At 56.4% G+C, this 17188-nt stretch overlaps 1 protein-coding gene across 1 annotated transcript; it reads left to right on the top strand.

Annotated features, from left to right (window-relative positions):
- Window positions 1-1895: 1895 nt before the first annotated feature.
- Window positions 1896-13985, top strand: PLPP7 (phospholipid phosphatase 7 (inactive)). The gene is made up of 2 exons (XM_004468032.4): window positions 1896-2548; window positions 12648-13985. The coding sequence occupies exons 1-2, from the start codon at window positions 2098-2100 to the stop codon at window positions 13010-13012; spliced, it is 816 nt and encodes a 271-aa protein (XP_004468089.1). The 5' UTR covers window positions 1896-2097; the 3' UTR covers window positions 13013-13985.
- The last annotated feature ends 3203 nt before the right edge of the window (window positions 13986-17188 follow it).

Genomic DNA, 17188 nt, shown 5'->3' with positions numbered 1-17188 from the left:
GAGGCCTACTTCAAATTTCAGGCACACAGGCTCATAAGCATAGTCATCAATATCAAGGACTCATCATTGGAGTATCCTTCTTCACTGGTCTTTGCCCTTGCACTTGGGGGATTGTTGCTGTTCTATTGGGGAATGTGACAGAGCTCACCTGGCTAGGAACTCAGCACTCCCTCAGTTGTCATTTGTAACTGTAACTGCTATGAAAATACTCAACATATATCAGAACATTTTTATGTCCCCTATATACATGCCCTGGAGAACTTCCTCTCAACCATGTGTCCTGGATGGGGGGGCTCTTGATCTCTGGCCTTGCCAGAGTTGGCAAGATCTCTTGCCAACCAGAGAAAGGGTGGAGGATGGACCATAGGGGAGGGGTCCTTCTGAAGAGACCACTCAGAAATGAGAAAGGACTGTGCCTTGCTTATCACTGAGAATACTAATTCCAAGGCCATAGGGTTGAAAGCTAGGGACCCTGCTCAGTATTTTACAAATGTCATTTCACTGAGCCCTTGAAGTTATGCACTATTATTCCCATGTTACAGGTGGAAAATTTGAGACCCAGGAAGGTGAAGTAACTTGCTCAAGGTGACAGGGGTAGTCTATGGAGGAGCCACAGGCCCTCTGTCTGACTCTGGAGCCCATGGGCTGGTCCACTGTGGCCAGAAAACACTCACCTCCTCCCCAGACAGCCTTCTGTCAGTGGGAGGCTATGGGGCAGACCTGTGGCTGCAAGCTGGCCTCCACAATCAGAAGGGAAATTACAGTTCCTGCCTCCATGTGGGCTGGACAGACAGGTCCTGACTACCCCAAACCAGGAGACCAGAGCGTGCACTCCTGACTTATCTGGTCACCCTTAATTGGTGAGTGCTCCTCTCGAGCCCAGGCCCTGTCAGCCCTAAAAAGTTCCTTGGAGACTTTGGGTTCCCTCAGATTGCCCTGGAGGCCTGCCTCAAATCCTCAATTGGACCCTCTTGGTCTGCCCTGACTGGGCTTGCAGCCCCCTCCCACCCTGCCCGATGCACCAGCCACTCGGGCCTCTCTGAGCCCTCCCTTGGGGCAGGATCTCTCTACTCTTCTTTCCTCTTCATCCCTAGACATCCCTTCCAGGGGAAGACCCCGTCAGCTCCCAGACCAGACCCCATTGTGCTATGCGCTTCCCCAGGACAGGGGTGGAGTCTGTTTCACTTGCTAGGATGCCCAGCACCTAGCACAGTGCCAGGTGCTCCATAACTATGGGTTGCCTGAAGCTGCTGTAGCACTCCTTTCCTTTGCAAAACTCTGGGTGCTGTGGACAACCTCCAAGAGGGTAGACCCATAACCAACATATTAATTAGCCTTCCTTCTAATGGAAATCAAATCTTAAAATTTCCATTTGACTGGATTATGTTGTGTTGAAACCAAACTCAAGTCTGGAAGGAAAAAAAAACAACAGCTTTTCAGCTTAATGAAATGCTGTCATAGAGGGCGGGACTGGCCAGGCCCCAAGATGATGCTTCCAATGACGATGTTAGTTCCGTCTGGTGCGGAGAGGCTTCTGGCCTGGGCTCCGCTGCCAGTCCACAAATGAGGTTCAAGCTGCCCAGGCCAGTGGGGGTGCAGTCCTGGTTCACAGGGGCCTGGACTGCTCAGAGAGAAGCTAGTAAAAGCAGGGGTTACTCCAGGGCCTCATATCTGCCCTGGGCTGGAGGCTGAAGTCACAGCTGAGTCCAGGGGAGCAGGAAGACTACATTTCCCAGAGTCCCCTAAAGCCCGGGGAATAAGCCATTGGAAGATTTAAATAGCCCAGGCCTGAGGCAGCCAGGCCACAGCTGTGGATGCCTCCGCCTCCCCAGTGCCTCCCCCGTGGCTCCATTGGCGCTTGCCCTGCATTGGTGGGCTTGATTGGCTGGCCTGGTACTGACGTCCCCTTCGAGCCTGGTGGCAGCCGGAGGTAAACAGCCATGTGCATTCCTCCACTCTATATTTAACAGCTGAAGCGTGTGCGGGAGAAAGCAGGGAGGCAGGGAACTGTGGCGGCTCTCGGGCAGCTCTTGTCTTCGGGGAGAAGGCCCTTGGAGCCGAGCTGGCACCGGCCTTCTTGGAGTGAGCAAGGTCGCCATGCCAGCTTCCCAGAGCCGGGCCCGGGCCCGGGACCGCAACAACGTCCTCAACCGGGCCGAGTTCCTGTCCCTGAACCAGCCCCCCAAGGGGGCCCCAGAGCCCCGTGGCTCGGGCAGGAAGGCCTCGGGCCCCTCTTCACAGCCCCCACCTCCTGGCGATGGGGCCCGTGAGCGACGCCAGTCGCAGCAGCTGCCCGAGGAGGACTGCATGCAGCTGAACCCCTCGTTCAAGGGCATCGCCTTCAACTCTCTGCTGGCCATTGACATCTGCATGTCCAAGCGGCTGGGAGTGTGTGCCGGCCGGGCTGCCTCCTGGGCCAGCGCCCGCTCCATGGTCAAGCTCATTGGCATCACGGGTCATGGCATCCCCTGGATTGGCGGCACCATCCTCTGCCTGGTGAAGAGCAGCACACTGGCTGGCCAGGAGGTGCTCATGAACCTGCTTCTGGGTGAGTGTGCCCTCTGCCTGCCACCCACCCTGCCAGGCCCCTCGGGAGGAAGCCTTCCCTCCCTGCCCCGCCCAGGACCAACAGGATGGCCGCGGGGCCCGCAGAAAGCGGCTGGAACAGTCGAATGAGGTTAAGCAAGGGTGTCCCAGAAACCGGTGAGCCTCCAGCAGCCAGGAAGCAGGAACTAGGGATGTGCAGACGAGGGCCCTGCAAAATGGGGACCGAAAGAGTGCAGAGGCCCAGAGGGAACCTTGGAGACAGGGCCCAGCACTTGGCAAAGTGAGGCTCTGTCCCAAAGGAAGTATGAAAGGAAGGCTGGGGCCAGACCAGGCTGTGGCCTGGAGAGAGATAGTCAGGGGTCAGGCAGGTGTCCTGGAGCCAGTCCTCTCACCTGTGTAACTCCACCACGTGGGTTGGGGTCCTTGGGTTCCTTGGACGCTTGCTGGCAGCACTGGTGACCCACCCCCAGGCCTCCTACTCTTTTAGCGCCAGTGCCTGCTTGGGTCAGGCACCCCACAAACTGCCCCAGGTTTTCCCACGGGGCCCCGGAGGCCCAGGGGTTTTAGTCTGAGACTCCCACCTACCTATAGCCTCCTGGACTCCTTTCCTGCTCCTTCCTGAGGGGAGTCGTTGGAAGAGGGGCCTGGTGGGCAGATTGTGGTTTGTTTTTCCAAAATCTTTGCCACCAGGGCCTTTCAGTTTAGCCTTTGCCCTGTGCCGGGCGCCACGTGGGAAGCATGTGGAAGGAGAACACTGCTTTCCACTGGGGCGGGGGCTCCCGGCCCCCATCGGCCCCATCCCTTGGGCACCTCCAGTCCCCAGAGTGCTTCATGGACCTCAGCCTCAACCGTCCACACCAGACCTGTGCTAATTCCCCCGTCCACCGTTTTGGAGACCAGTGGTGAGGCGGTCTCAGACGAAGTCAAAACTGATAAGGGGTCCCAGTTCCAAAAGTGGATTAGACCACGGAGAACTGGTCACAAAAGGGTGTTAGGAAAAAAACCTGCATCTCCGCACTTGGGTTCTCAGAAAATGTAGGGGCTTGATGTTTTTGGAGGTGGGGGAAAGGGGAGGAAGACAATTAAGTACTTGATGCAGGAGATGGCTAGGGCTGGCACATGGAGGCTTTTTGGTCTTATTACCAAACTATTTACATTACATTACTTACATTTTATCCGAAATGAACAGCACTGCAAGGCTGGTGCCATTATCATCCCCATTTTACAGATTAGGAAACTGAGGTTTCTATAAATAAAGCAAGCTGGCCAAGGTCTCAGAGCTTGAAATTTGTACCCTGTGTTTCCGTGAGCCAGGCAGTGGTTTGAGTAGGGAGGGATGGGGTAAGGAGGCTGAGGCTCTGGGCCAGGGAATTCCAGGAGCAGAAACCAATCTCTCTCCAAGGCTTCCCCAGTGCCTACTATGGCTCAATTAGAAACCTATCGGGGTTAGGTTGTCTGGTGTTAGAGACACAACAGGGAAGACAAGCTGGATGGCAAAACACACCTGAGGGCAAATACCCAGGCCTCTCTCTCAACCCACTCCCTTAGCCCCATCCGCCCATCCCTTCCCCTGTTGTGATGGTGGCTGTGAAGCTGCGTTCGCAATTTGTTAAAAGATTTACTGTGGGTTTGGTTTTGCAAATAGCCGCCATCACATTTCACCTTCACCATACCCATGAGGGAGGGTCTGCTGTCATGCCCCTTTAAAAAGGAAACTGAGGCACAGGGTGACAACTTGCCCGAGAGCATGCAGCCAGTCAGTGGTGGGGTCAGGACCTGAAGTGGGAGCAACTCTAGTTCTCTCACCTAGCAGAGGGAAGGAAACAGTCTCCGGCTGCTTGATGCTTCCAGCAGAGTGAGGATCAGAGAGGCAGGGATAGGTCCAGGGAGGCAGATCCCAGCTTGGCCACAGTCAGACCTGCCCAACCAAGGGACAGACTCTCCAGGAAGGGGGAGAGCGCCCCATGGCAGGAGGTGTGGGGGCACGTTGTCTCTTGTCACCAACTAAAAGAGGTCCACTTTGATCTATTTTTTTTAATACATGAAAGTTTGCTTTTAAGACACCTCCCCTTGCCCAAAATATTTAAAAGTTTGTGAACCATTTATCCAGATCAGGTTTCTCCTTCCAGCAACTAGCTGCTGTGGACACAAAGGTGTTTGCTCCACAAGGTGATGAACAAGATTCGAGATACCTCACTTCTTATGTAAGAATGGCACAGTGCTTTTTTTAAGTCTTAAAAAATTATTTATTGAGCTTCATTACATACCAAATATTTCGCTATGAACATCCGATATATTTTTTTAATCTTCCTGACAGCCTTTCAAGGTAAATATTAATATGCCCATTTTACAGATGAGTAAACTGAAGTTCAGAGAGGTTAAGAGATTTTCCCACTCTATGCAACTGTAGATACAGACCCCATGCCTTCCCCCACATGGCCACCAGCCTGCATCTTTGCAGAGAGGAGGTGAAGGTCTGGGACGAGTTTTTGCATCTAGGAACCCAGACCATCGAGAGATTAAGTGCCTGGTGCAAAGCAGCCACCCAAACCTGACCATCCAGAGCAGGCAGGGCAGGACAAGTAGGTCTGTGGACCTCTGGCCACCTCGGGGGTGGGTGGACCCAGCCCCTCGACTTGGTGCAAGAAAACTGCAGCGACCAGCCCCGGTGCAGCCCTGCCCAACCGCCAGGAGGGACAGTCACCACCATGCCCTCCCACTCTGTCCCCTTGGCTTACAGTCCCACCTGCCCGTGAGGTAGACCATCGTGCCAGTGACAGCTGGGTCCAAACTGCAGGGTTCTGTGTGCCCATTAGTCTTCGGGGAGCGTGGGCTATCTTTCAACCCCAGAACACAGGCTTGTACAAGTCCCTGCTTGGATGCTGACACATGGGTCAAGTGCAAACCCAAGTGTAAACTTGGTCAAGTTGGTGCCGGTCTCCTAGCCTCAGTTTCTTGCTCTGTCCTGGGGTGGGGTGGAGATTCGGGGAGAGCATGCTCATAAAGCACTAGGCGCAGTGGCTGGCCCGGGGCATGTGCCCACCGAGTGGCCGGCGCTCCTGTTGTGGAGCCTGGCCCTGCCAGGGCCCCCAGCAGAACCGCCACAAGTGCAGTTGGGACCTTGGTTCCCAACAGCCCCGAAAGGACAGAGTTGGTTGGTTTGGGACATGGGAGCTCTGGCTGCCAGGACTGGAAAGGCTCCCAGGGTCGCCAAAAGGTAGTTCTCTGTACTCCTCTCTGCATGGCACACAGCCCTCCACCCTCCCTGCACTCTCCTTCTCCAGCGCATGCTGCCCAGGCTCCGGGACCCTGAAAGTCAGGAGGGGTCTTGGCAACTGGCAAAAGCTTGTACTCCAGAATCGGCCTGACCTGGATATAAATCTAAGCTGGGCAATTGATTTCTCCTACCCAAGCTTCGGTTCCCTCATCTGTCAAATGGGTCGTTGGGATCCTTCATTGAAGATTATACATAAAGCTTAGCACGTTGCTTGGCACATAGCAATGCTGTTATTGCTTGTGTTGCAATGATGACACCATCGTCTTTATCATCATCATCGTTAAAAGAAGCCCCAGGTCCAGTCTCCCTCCAGGTCCTCTCCAAGCTGTGAGGAGGTCTATGAGATGACCCAAGCCACTCCCCTTGTCCCTCCCCTGCAGCACCAGCTCCAGGATCCCAAAGAAAGCCAGGTGACACGTGGCCCAGGCCCATCCCAGTCCGCCAACCCCATTCTCATTTCCCCATGGGCATGTCCTCTGGTAGAAAACGGCCTGTTGCCTTCATCTGTGTCATTTATAAAATTGTCTTCATTGAGTTTTTCTCAATTATGAATGTAAAACATTCTTATGATATTAAAAAAAAAAAAAGACTCAAACATTACAAAGATAGGTAATGAAAAAGGTGAGCGTCTCCCATAAACCCCATCCCAGGAATCACCCCGTTGCGGTTTGGGCTACATGCCTCTGGATTTTCCCCTACTTGTGTACTCACTTACAGTACCTTCTAAAATGACCTCTGTAGTGTTTTCTTGATTCAGCCTCATTCTCACGGCTGCACCATGGGCTACGAGAGACCCGCATGGCCAAGTGACATCCCTTTTGAAATCCTGGCCTTGGCCTCCCATGACCCTCTGTATCAACATGAGGGGTTCAGACACCAGTACTGTGAAAGACACCCCATCCCCAGCTCCGCTTTGGCCATCCCCCAGCACCCCCACCCCACACCCGGCCCCTCCTGGCTGACTCCGGCTAGTCTGCTCCGTAGTCCCCTGGCCCCCGCCCGCCAGCCGCTGCTCTCAGAGCCTCAGCAGCAGCCTCTGCTTGTTTAACCTGTACCTCCCTCGTGGATATTTAGGCTGATTCCAAATCTTCACTGTCAGAAACACCCCTTTCTGCTGGAGGTGACACAGTGCCAACTTCTCAGAGGTACAACCTCCCCCTTGTCCCAGCTTCACTTCTTATCAGAGGGGTTCAGCTCAAAAGTTGGTCCCTCAAGGAGGTCTTTGACCACCCCCAGACCAGGCAGGCCCCCATTATCCACCGTCATGGCACCTGCCCCTGCAGCAAATACAACAGAAGTTAAATAGCGATGTGTGCAGTGCTCTGGAACAGAGTGAGTCTGTGGTGCCTTCAGGCAAGGATTTTGAACCCCGCACACCCCAGCAGACTTCAGAGACTTCTGGAGCCAGCTTTAGTACCTGGGTTCTTTCAGTAAGAAAACGGAAACCCTGAGAAGTTAGGAAAATGGCTCAGAATGCCCCAGGCCAGGAGAACTAGAGACAGGTCAGGACCCATGTGTCCACTCCTGGGTGCCACGAGGAGGGGTGGCCGGGCTCTGGCTGTCCTGGTCAGTAGAGTCACCAGGCTCACACATACGTGCACCCGTGCGTACACACGCAGGTATGCACACACTCATGTGCACAAATGCAGGCCGATGGAGAGGAGGTTCCAGCGTCAGAGGGTTGGTGGATCCAGCCTCTGCTCAGGATTTTCTTTTAATCCGACCTCACCACTCACTGCATGCTCCCCAGGGGATGGGGCCTTCTAGAACGGTGCACTGTTTTTTAAAAATAACCTTATAAAAATGTGCACAAGTGATGCATGTTCATGGTAAGAACTTTCTAAAATGCAGGATTACCAAAAAAAAAAAAAAAAAAAAGACAATAAAAATCACCCTCAATCCTCCCACCCAGAAAGAAGCACTGTGAACATGCTTCCCAGACTGTGGGAAGTGTGGTACCTCCCATACTTTTTTCTCTGCATAGAAACACACTTATTTATATATTTTAATTTACAAAAAATGGCATCCTACTGTAAATACTGTTTTGTGATAGGCTTTTTCCACTCAATACACCCCATAGCTCTCCGACGGCTATAAATATACATCTGCTTCATCATTTATGGTGGCCACAGAGTGTTCCATTGTCTAGACTTGCCACAATTTGTCCCATCCGTGCCCTACTGAAGGGCATGGAGTTTTTTCTCATTTCTCAGTGTTATAAATAATGCCGCAGTGGACATCCTTGACGATGAATCATGGCGCACGACCCTAATTATTTCCCAAGAAGATATTCCTTCAAATGGAATAGCTGAGTCAAGGGGAGACACTTCGCAGAGAATTCTAATCCTGAATGCCAAATGCGCTTAAAAAAGCTGGGCCAATTCCATTGCCCCTCTCGCCGCCCCCCCCCCCATCAAGTTCCTGATCTCCCAAGGAAACCAGAATGGAAGAGTAGAAGCAGGTTGACCCCCAGCCAGAGAAGCTGGGTAGGGGTGGCCTCTGCAAGCCTCAGCCAGCCAGACACGGTGACCCACAAACCTGTCCTCTCACCAGCCCATTCCCCAGCCTGGCCTTGATTCCTCGGGAACCCTACCCTGTTGATGATCTGACCACAGCACATCTTCAAATCACCCAGGCCCAAAATGGGCTCCACGAGATGGTCCCAGCTCCCTGCCTGCCTCCAGGCAGTCCCCATGCACACAGCCAACAGAGGACAAGTGACGTCAGGTTTGATTCCTAACAGCTCTGGAGGAGCTGCTTCTAAATCTTCCATGAGAGCAGCTTTTCCCTAAGAAGAGTTAGTTCCCACCTCACCTTGGTGATGATCCCGTGGTCACACTGGCCCCGGGCATGGCTGGGCTTGCGAAGAGAGGGGTGGGCACTGAGGCAGGGTCTCGGGAGCTCTGAGGGCTGGGGGGCGTTCAGGAGGGCAGGGCCGTGGGGGTAGCTGTGCTTCCTGCATGGCACATGCCAGCTCTGTGCAAGAGGCCACGGGGTGGAGACGGCTGGGGCTGCAACGGCATGAGAGGTGGGCCGGCCAAGCCCTACCTGCATTGGGTCGCAGTCACAGGCACCATTTATGAAGCGCCTGCTGCATGTGCAGTCCATGATGATCCCATTTTATCAGGGAGGGAAGAGAGGCTCAGAGGGGATGCCCGTGGCCAAGGCCAGACAGTTCACAAGCAATCACTCTGAGCCAGTTGGTCTGTGCTTCTGGAACCCAAGTGCATAATCGCCACTCACGTGCCCACAGCGAGCAGAGGCCCGGAAGGTTAAGTGACTGCCCCGGTCACTCAGCAAGTCAGGGGTGTGGCCTTGACCCAGCTCTCCTGGCCCTGGCCTTTCCCCCGACGCGAGGCCCCTTGCCCCTTCTGAGGAGGGGATGTAGGTTGGGGAACGCGACAGAATCACGTGAGCAGAGGTCGCGGAGCCTTACGTGATGGTGCCATTTGCTTCTATTTCGGGGCAGCAGATTATGCACTGACGGTGTCAGAATCGCAGTCACACCGACCACTGACCGTGCTGGGGGAGGGAAGAGCCTCCCTGCAGAGGGAGCTGGAGGGGGGCTGGGGAACTAGGGCTGGGGGAGTGGGTGGGCGGAGCCCCTGGGAAGCCGTCAACTCTAGGGGAAAGCTATCTGTGGTTTGAGTACATCACCCCACTTCCTCTTCTCTACAACCCTCTGCACCCAAAACTCAGGTGTCTGCAGGGTGGTAAGTTGGAAAGACAAGGACCCCCATCCCACCTGTAATGAGGAACCTCTCTGTAAACTGACTTGCTTACTGCCCCTCCCCCTTTGACTGTATGGCCCCCGGAGCAGGGACCCTGCCAGCCTGCTTCACCAGCCCCAGCACCTGGCACAGCCCCTGGCTCACAGTGGTGCCCAAGATCTGGTGGTTGGTGATCAAGTGGGTGAGTGAACCGCCAGGCCAGCCCGAAAGCCTGAGGGGCCCAGGGCAGGAAAGGGGCAAGCTCTCTCCTCCGTTAGGGTCTCAAGAAGCAGAGTCAGCCAGGAAGAGCAGCAGCTTCCCAGAGGCCCAGAGGCCTGGATTTCAGGTTCTGCAACATGGGGTGGCCTCAGAGGCCTCCCTGGGGTGCAGGGAAGGCCCCGTGAGCTGAGCTGCAGATGCCCCCTCGCTCCTCCGCCTGGTTTCAGCCAGAGCATCCTTCTGTCTTCTGTTTCATAGACCGAGTCCTTGCGCATGCTTTCCTTGGGGGAAAAAAACGCTCTTACTGCTACAATAGTTGAAGGATAAGGGTCAATTCAAATCTTGGCCTGGAGATCCTGATGGGCCATTTGGGGAGTTTGAGGCACAGCCCCCCCGGCCTCCAGCCACCCCATCAGAGTGAGGCCCTGAGCCGGGCACACCCACCAGACAACTTAGGGAGGCGCCAACACCTCTCCCTCCCTCTTCCTCCCTCCTTGAGCCCAGCAGCCGTCTGTGGGTACCGACGCTGGGGCCACTGTGTCCACAGCATGGGTGGAGGCCTTGCCTGCTTGGGGCTCACGCTGGTCTGACAAGGTAGATTTTAAACGAGTAATAATTTGCCAGTTGCCGAGCTGGTTTTCAACTGAGAAACCCTGGTCACCAATAGGACAGGTGACCCATGTCTTCCAGTGGCTAGTGTCACATTTTGACCTAACGTGGGTCCTGGTCCACATTAACCCCTCAAGACCCAAGCAGCCCTCCTGGCACCAGACCCTGGTGGCCACTGCCCGCCAGCCCTGGAGAGGCCCTGTCCCCGCCCTGGGGCCCCGTTCTCTGACACAGCCTCGGGAAGCCCGGGGCGAGATGACCCTGACGCTGGCGGGACTTCAGGGAAGAAGCCCTTTGGCCCAGGTACCTGCTCGATGCCACCCGCCGTCCAGGGCCTGAGAGTCTTCAATTGCTTACCTGGTTCAGGCCAGGCTGGGACTTAAGAGACCAATCATGACATCAGCCACGCGAACCGCCACCATTTCTCAGGCCTCACTGCCCACCGCCCAGTGCTAAAGGCTTCACGTGCATCAATTAGCCCGTTTCGTCCCCATGACAACCCCTCTTACATGTGAGAAGCCCGAGGCTCAGAGGTGCAGGAACTTGAGCCCTACCTGTGACTCTGGAGCCTGTAAGTTAAACCACCACCCCACGTACTGCCTGCCACCCCCTCCCCAGATGGAGGAGCCTGCCACCCAAGGCATTCAGGGGGCTTGCAGGTGAGAGAGGGGCCTCGTGGGCTGCAGAGGGCTGGCTGATTCCTCTCCGCCTGTCTCCTGCCTCAGCCTCCCTCCCTTAGGCCTGGGAGTCCCAAGGGTTCGGACGCAGCCACCTCCCTCCAGCGCCCGCCTGGCCATCTGGCAGTCCCTGGCCCCTCCCTCCCGCCGACTGTGACCTCCTGCGGGCCGGCTGGCTGGGAACCCGGGCCGGGCCTCCCGCGGGGCTGACCAGCCACCTGCGTGTGCACCAACTGGTACAAGGGCTCTTGGGAACAAGTTGCCATGGAAATGCCAGAGAGTGTAGAGTGAGGCTCGGTCCCTCCCTCCAGGCTTCTCCTCCCTCAGGCTGGGGGCAGCCAGCGCCTGTCCCTCTTCCTTGGTGGCCAGGCGTGCCCTGGGGAGGGAAGATAAGGGGAGGGGCAGAAACAGGAGAGGCTGGGGGGTTCGACTAAAAACCAAGAGACCAGGCTCCAAGCAGCATCCCCTGCCTGCGGTGGGCAGGAAACGTAAAGCAGGAGAAAGCCAGAGGCGCGGTGTCAGTGGGAGGCAACGGGACGTCCAGCCACTGAGCCTGTTAAACAAACAGCGCCTCAAACGCCGCTGCTGTAGGCGTGTCAGGTGAATGACGCGGCAAGGTTTCCAAAGCGAGTTACAAAGCAGTGGCCGTAGAGCATATTGCACTTATGAAGTCCCTGGACAGAAGAGTCTGGAACATTGGTTGTTAGCTCTGAGCAGTAGCATTATAGATTTAGACTCTTCCTCCTATTTTGTTTTATGAATTTTCTATAGTGAGCATCTACTGTGTAATTTTTTCAAAAGTTGTTTTTTGTTTTTCTTTCTGGGCAAGAGCAATTGAGCCAACACTTGACACCAGGAAGTGTTCTGGGAAAGCTCCCAGCACCAGGCTGCATTTAACTGTCACTCAGCAATAGTTCCCTGCCCTCATCAGGCCCTTCGGGTGTCCCAGCACCTAGGGCGGCCAGCTCGTCCCTGTTTGCCTGGCACTTTCCTGGGTTTAGCCCCGAATGGCTTATGTGCTAGGAAACCCCTCAGTCCTGGGCTAACCTGGGACCCTTGGTCACCCTGCAGGCACTGTGCTGGGCCCCCTCGTGCAGACCCCGGGCAGTAGGTATCCGTGATCTCCATCTTACCGGTGAGAAAAGTTAGGTGACACGTCCAACGCCACCCAGCCGGAGGCACCAGGGCCCTGGCCGTGGCGCTGGTCACCCACTCTCCTTCAGCGCCTTTACCGACCTCCCTCCCTCCTGGGGCACAAGTCTGGTGAGGGAGAGAGAGATGAGGTAATAAGAAAATGTGTGAGATGTGAGGTGGTGAGAGATGCTAGAAAGGAAGATAAAGCAGGGGCAGGGTGGGGAGGGAGAGTGGGGGGGCTTGGGAAGCAGGGTGGGGGGGCTTCTCTGTGGGAGGAAGTGAGGGCGGAGCCCTGTGAGAATCCGAGGGAAGGGCATTCCAGCTGCAGGGAACGGCATGGGCATCAGCCCGAGGTGGGAGTGTGCGCAGAGGTCAGCGTGGCCAGAGCCGGGTAAGAGAGAGAAGGGCGGCGGGAGAGGCAGGCAGAGAGGGGCCGGGTCGCTCGAGCTGGGGCCTTGTCCCTGCCGCCCGCAGCCCTGCTCCTGGACATCATGACGGTGGCCAGCGTGCAGAAGCTCATCAAGCGGCGGGGGCCGTACGAGTCGAGCCCCAGCCTGCTGGACTACCTCACCATGGACGTCTACGCCTTCCCGGCCGGGCACGCCAGCCGCGCGGCCATGGTGTCCAAGTTCTTCCTGAGCCACCTGGTGCTGGCGGTGCCCCTGCGCGTCCTGCTGGTGCTCTGGGCCTTCTGCGTGGGCCTGTCGCGCGTGATGATCGGGCGCCACCACATCACGGACGTCATCTCGGGCTTCATCATCGGCTACTTCCAGTTCCGCCTGGTGGAGCTGGTCTGGATGTCCTCCAACACCTGCCAGATGCTCATCTCAGCCTGGTGAGGCGCTGCCGCCTGCCCGTGGCTCCTCCTTCCCAAGCAGGCCTGGGCGGGGGGCGGCTGGCAAGAGGCCGGGAGGAGGCGGGGGGACGGCAGGGGTGGTGAACCCCGCCGCCCCAGAGTTGGAGTCGGGTGTCCCGACTCAACTTTCGGACGGCCTCACGGGCTGCACCTGGCATGTTGGGAAATGGCCGGGTGTCCCCTGCCCCGTCGGTTGGCATCTGCGTCTCCTCTCTGGGCGGGCCGGGTCCAGCTCTGGAGATAGCAGATGAGTACTGTGGTGGCACAGGGGCTGAGTCTTGTCTTCTTTCATCGTCATAATTGTTGAGTTCTTGGCTATGCCCATCACGCCACAGCACGATGCCCAGCAAAAAACCCCAAAGCCACCAACCCAGCACAGGTGCCCGATTGCCATTAACACTTATCAATAGCTTAAGGCAGCACTTTTCAAAGGTGTCCCGCAGGACACCAGCCTGCAAGACGCTTGGGGACAGAAAGGGTTTTATCGTCAAATAAATTTGGGAAATGCTGCTTACTCTGCTCCCATGTTGGAGATTCACAAGGGCTGGTATTGTCGTACAGGCTCTGACAAGTACTGCAGAAAAGCTTCCTGTTGGACCTGTTCAGCCCCTTGTTTCCTAAACTTATTTGACTACAGAACCCTTTACTCACGGAATAGCTGTTAACTCCCAAGGAACTGCTGTCTCCTCAAGTGCGTTTGGGAGATGCTGCCCGGGAGCCAAAGGGCCCAACGTGCAAGCCGGCCCCTCCCAGCACCCTGGTCCCAGGGCCTGGGAGACCGGGCGCCCCATGCCAAAGCCTGTGGAGGTGGGACTGCACAGACTGGCCCCGGCCCGTGGGCATCAGTGCCGCTTTGGCCCCTAGGGGCCGGACTCTGTGTGACCTAATAGGTCGTTTCCAAGCCAATCGTTATGGATGTGCATTTCCTGTGACAATACAGATGATATGCAGACAGACCCTCTCCTGTGTGTTGTGTGCTTTTTTCCTTGTAATGCAATCATTCTAGATTCAGAGTTCCCTGGCAGGTGAGTCTCTGTTAACACGGGACCCCTGCTTCCTTCAGCCCCAGGCAGGGCTATGGTGCCAGGGAGTCGGGGCAGAGGGCCCAGGCTGGCACGCCCCTCCGCTTCTCCAGGCCCCTCCCTCCTCTCTGCGGTCAGCGCCTTGGGCTCCATCCCCCAGGCCCTGCACTGGCTGCTCTGCCCGGGACCTGGGGCTCAGACTGTTTGGAAAGACCCCCTGTGATATTGATGGAGATCTCCGCTGGGGACCAAAGACCCTCTCTCACTCCAGCCTCAAGCCCTCCTGCAGCCCCTCCCTCAATCCCCAAGGAACTGACAGAGGGGTGGGGGGAGGTAGCCCAGGGACCACACAAATGCAGTTGACCCGGATGAGAGCTGCAGTGGTGGACGTGCAGGGATGGCGGGAGCTCAGAGAACAAGCATCTCAAGTTCTAAACCCATCCCGAGGGGGTTGGGAATGGTCCCGAGGAGGAACAAGCAGAGCGAGCCAGGGAGGAGTGGAGTGTTCTCAGCAGAGAGAAGAGCAGTGCAGGGGCTGGGGGGCCCAAGGGCCATGGCTGGCCGCAGTCGGCAAGATGGCCAGAGTGGCCGACCCAGAGCGCAGGGTGGGCGCGTCGAGGTCCGGGTTTCCCATCGATGCCTCACAGCAACCCTCTGCAGTGGGTCAATCAACATTACCATTTTGGGGAAGTGGATGTGGCTCAACTGATAGAGCGTCTGCCTACCATATAGGAGGTCCAGGGTTCAAACCCAGGGCCTCCTGACCCAAGTGGTGAGCGGTCCCACGTGCAGTGCTGATGCGCTCAAGGAGTGCCGTGCCACACAGGGGTGCGTCCGTGTAAGGGTGCCCCCTGCGCAAGGAGTGGCCCCTACACAAGGAGAGCTGCTCCACACGAAACAGCAACCCGCCCAGGAGTGGCACCGCACTCACGGAGAGCTGACATAGCAAGATGACGCAGCAAAAAGAAACAGATTCCCACAGAAGAACACACAGCGAATGGACACAGATAACAGACATGGGGGAGAGGGGAGAAATAGAAAATAAATCTTTTAAAAAAAGCAAAAAACATTACCATTTTATCTATTTCATTTTATCCTAAGTTGATTTATTTTAGTGTTTTTTGGGGGGGGGGGGCTCCTTCTCTCACCCTGACTATCCAGTATCCTCCCACTCTTCCCTCATGGACATTTTAGCTATTTTCTTTCTGGAAGGATACATGAGAAATTGATAACAGTAGTTACCTCTGGGAAGTAGGGCTGGGGAACGGTCCCAATGTCGAGATGAGAAAACCGGGGCCCTGCGAGGTGACTTGCCCAGGGTTGCTGAGGCAGGAAGCAGCAGGGAGTGGGGTGGACCAGGCTTCCTGTGTGGAGCTTGGCATGGCCAGTACAAGGGGTGATGGGGTGATGGGGGTGGGCTGGGCAGAGCTGCCCGATGATACGGACGCAGGGTCCTCCGGGTGGGGGCTTCCTCCCGCAGCCGGCCCTGCAGCTACGGGGCGGGGATGCGGGCAAGCTGCCTCTCTTCTGGGTCTGCAGAAGGGCCCCCCTGCCGGGGATAGACCTCCAAACCTGGAGCAGGGCAGGGGGCCTCCTGCTGCAGGGTTTCACGTCCTCCACGGCCGGTCCACCCCCAGGACCGATGCCCCTGCAGGCAGGACCCCAAGCACCCCAGCTTCTCTCTCAAGGGGATCTGTACCTTGCCTTGCCCCGAAGTAGCTCAGGACCACCAGACCTGGCCTGGCCACCACAATTGAAACCCCGAACTTCCCATCTTCAACACTGGCTGGTTCCCGAGTCTTTAAAATACATCCTGGGAAGCAGATGTGGCTCAAGCAATTGGGCTCCCGTCTACCATATAGGAGGTCCAGGGTTCGATGCCCAGGGCCTCCTGGTGAAGGCAAGCTGGCCTGTGTGGCAAGCTGGCCCATGTGGAGTGCTGGCCCACATGGGGAGCTGGTGCAGCAAGGTGATGCAATGAAAAAAAAAGAGACCCAGAGGAGAGATAATAAGAGACACGGCAGACCAGGGAGCTGAGGTGGCACAAGAGAGTGATCACCTCTCTCCAACTCCAGAAGGTCCCAGGTTCAGTTCCCAGAGCCACCTAATGAGAATACAAGCAGATAGAGAAGAACGCACAGTGAATGGACACAGAGAACAGACAATGGAGGGAGGAGGGAGAAATAAATAAATAAAATCTTAAAAAATAAAAATAAAATAAAGCACATCCTGCACATTCCTACAGATGCTCAAGGGTAGTGTTGTTTACGAGAGGCTAAGCTGAAGGGGTGAGGATGTTTTCTTCTCTCCTTGCCCCCAGAATGTCATCCATGGCCAACCCAGCTCCCAGTTGGTGCTAGGGACAGGCTGCTGCCACTTGGGGGCCCACACCTGTTGGAGCAGGGGAACAGGGGCCCAAGGGTTTTGCCTCTGTGGATGTGGATGGGTGGCCTCTGGATGAGGAGGGGGTCTCTGAAGAATGGAGGACTCAGAGCAAAAACTCCGAGGCTCGGAGAGGGTGGTGAAGTCCCAAGATTGCCCAGCAAGCGGTTCAGATGAATGGCTCCCTGGGAAGGCAGCTGGCAAGGCTGCCTGGGGGCAGCGTCCTGTGGGTGCTGGAGGCAGGGTGCTGGAGCCCCGGGTGCAGGCGCAGTGCCAGCACTTCCTGAACCCCCTGTCCTAATCTATCACACAGGGATGACCGCGTTCCGCGAGGGGTCATGCAATTCAGGGTGTCCCCACGTGGGCACCCGGAGCAGCAGCTGGCATGGGGCTGTGCTTGACAGATGCCGCTGGCTTCCTGGTGGTGGTGCCGGCGGCACAGAAGGAGGCAGGAGATGTCCACACTGGCATGGCTGTTCACTGGCTGCCAAGGGCACCCTGCCCTGGACCTGATGACTCTCAGATTCTGGCATCTCTTCAGAACCATAACTCTGCAGGCCCTCTCCATGGAGAACCCCAGGCAGTGTGAGAAGGACTGGTGCCACCTGGCAACCTGGGCAGACTCTTCAGGGAAAAGTTTGCAAGAGCAGAAACGGAAGGGGGAGGCTGTGACTCCTTCAGGAACCCCATCCCCGCACTGTTCCTGGAGAGAGCTTGGGCGGGGAGGTGGGTGGGCAAGGCAAGGTTGGGTGACA

This window comes from Dasypus novemcinctus, chromosome 8, assembly GCF_030445035.2.
Source record: "Dasypus novemcinctus isolate mDasNov1 chromosome 8, mDasNov1.1.hap2, whole genome shotgun sequence".
Lineage (NCBI taxonomy): Eukaryota > Metazoa > Chordata > Mammalia > Cingulata > Dasypodidae > Dasypus > Dasypus novemcinctus.
The sequence above is the reverse complement of the archived record's forward strand: the minus strand, read 5'-3'. Positions and strand labels throughout refer to the sequence as shown.

What these genes read in the sequence shown, in the direction of transcription:
- PLPP7 (XM_004468032.4), top strand. Translation starts at nt 2,098, where the DNA reads ATGCCAGCTTCCCAGAGCCGGGCCCGGGCCCGGGACCGCAACAACGTC. An exon ending in GCTCATGAACCTGCTTCTGG is followed by an intron (nt 2,549 to 12,647) that starts GTGAGTGTGCCC and finishes TGCCGCCCGCAG; the next exon opens with CCCTGCTCCTGGACATCATG.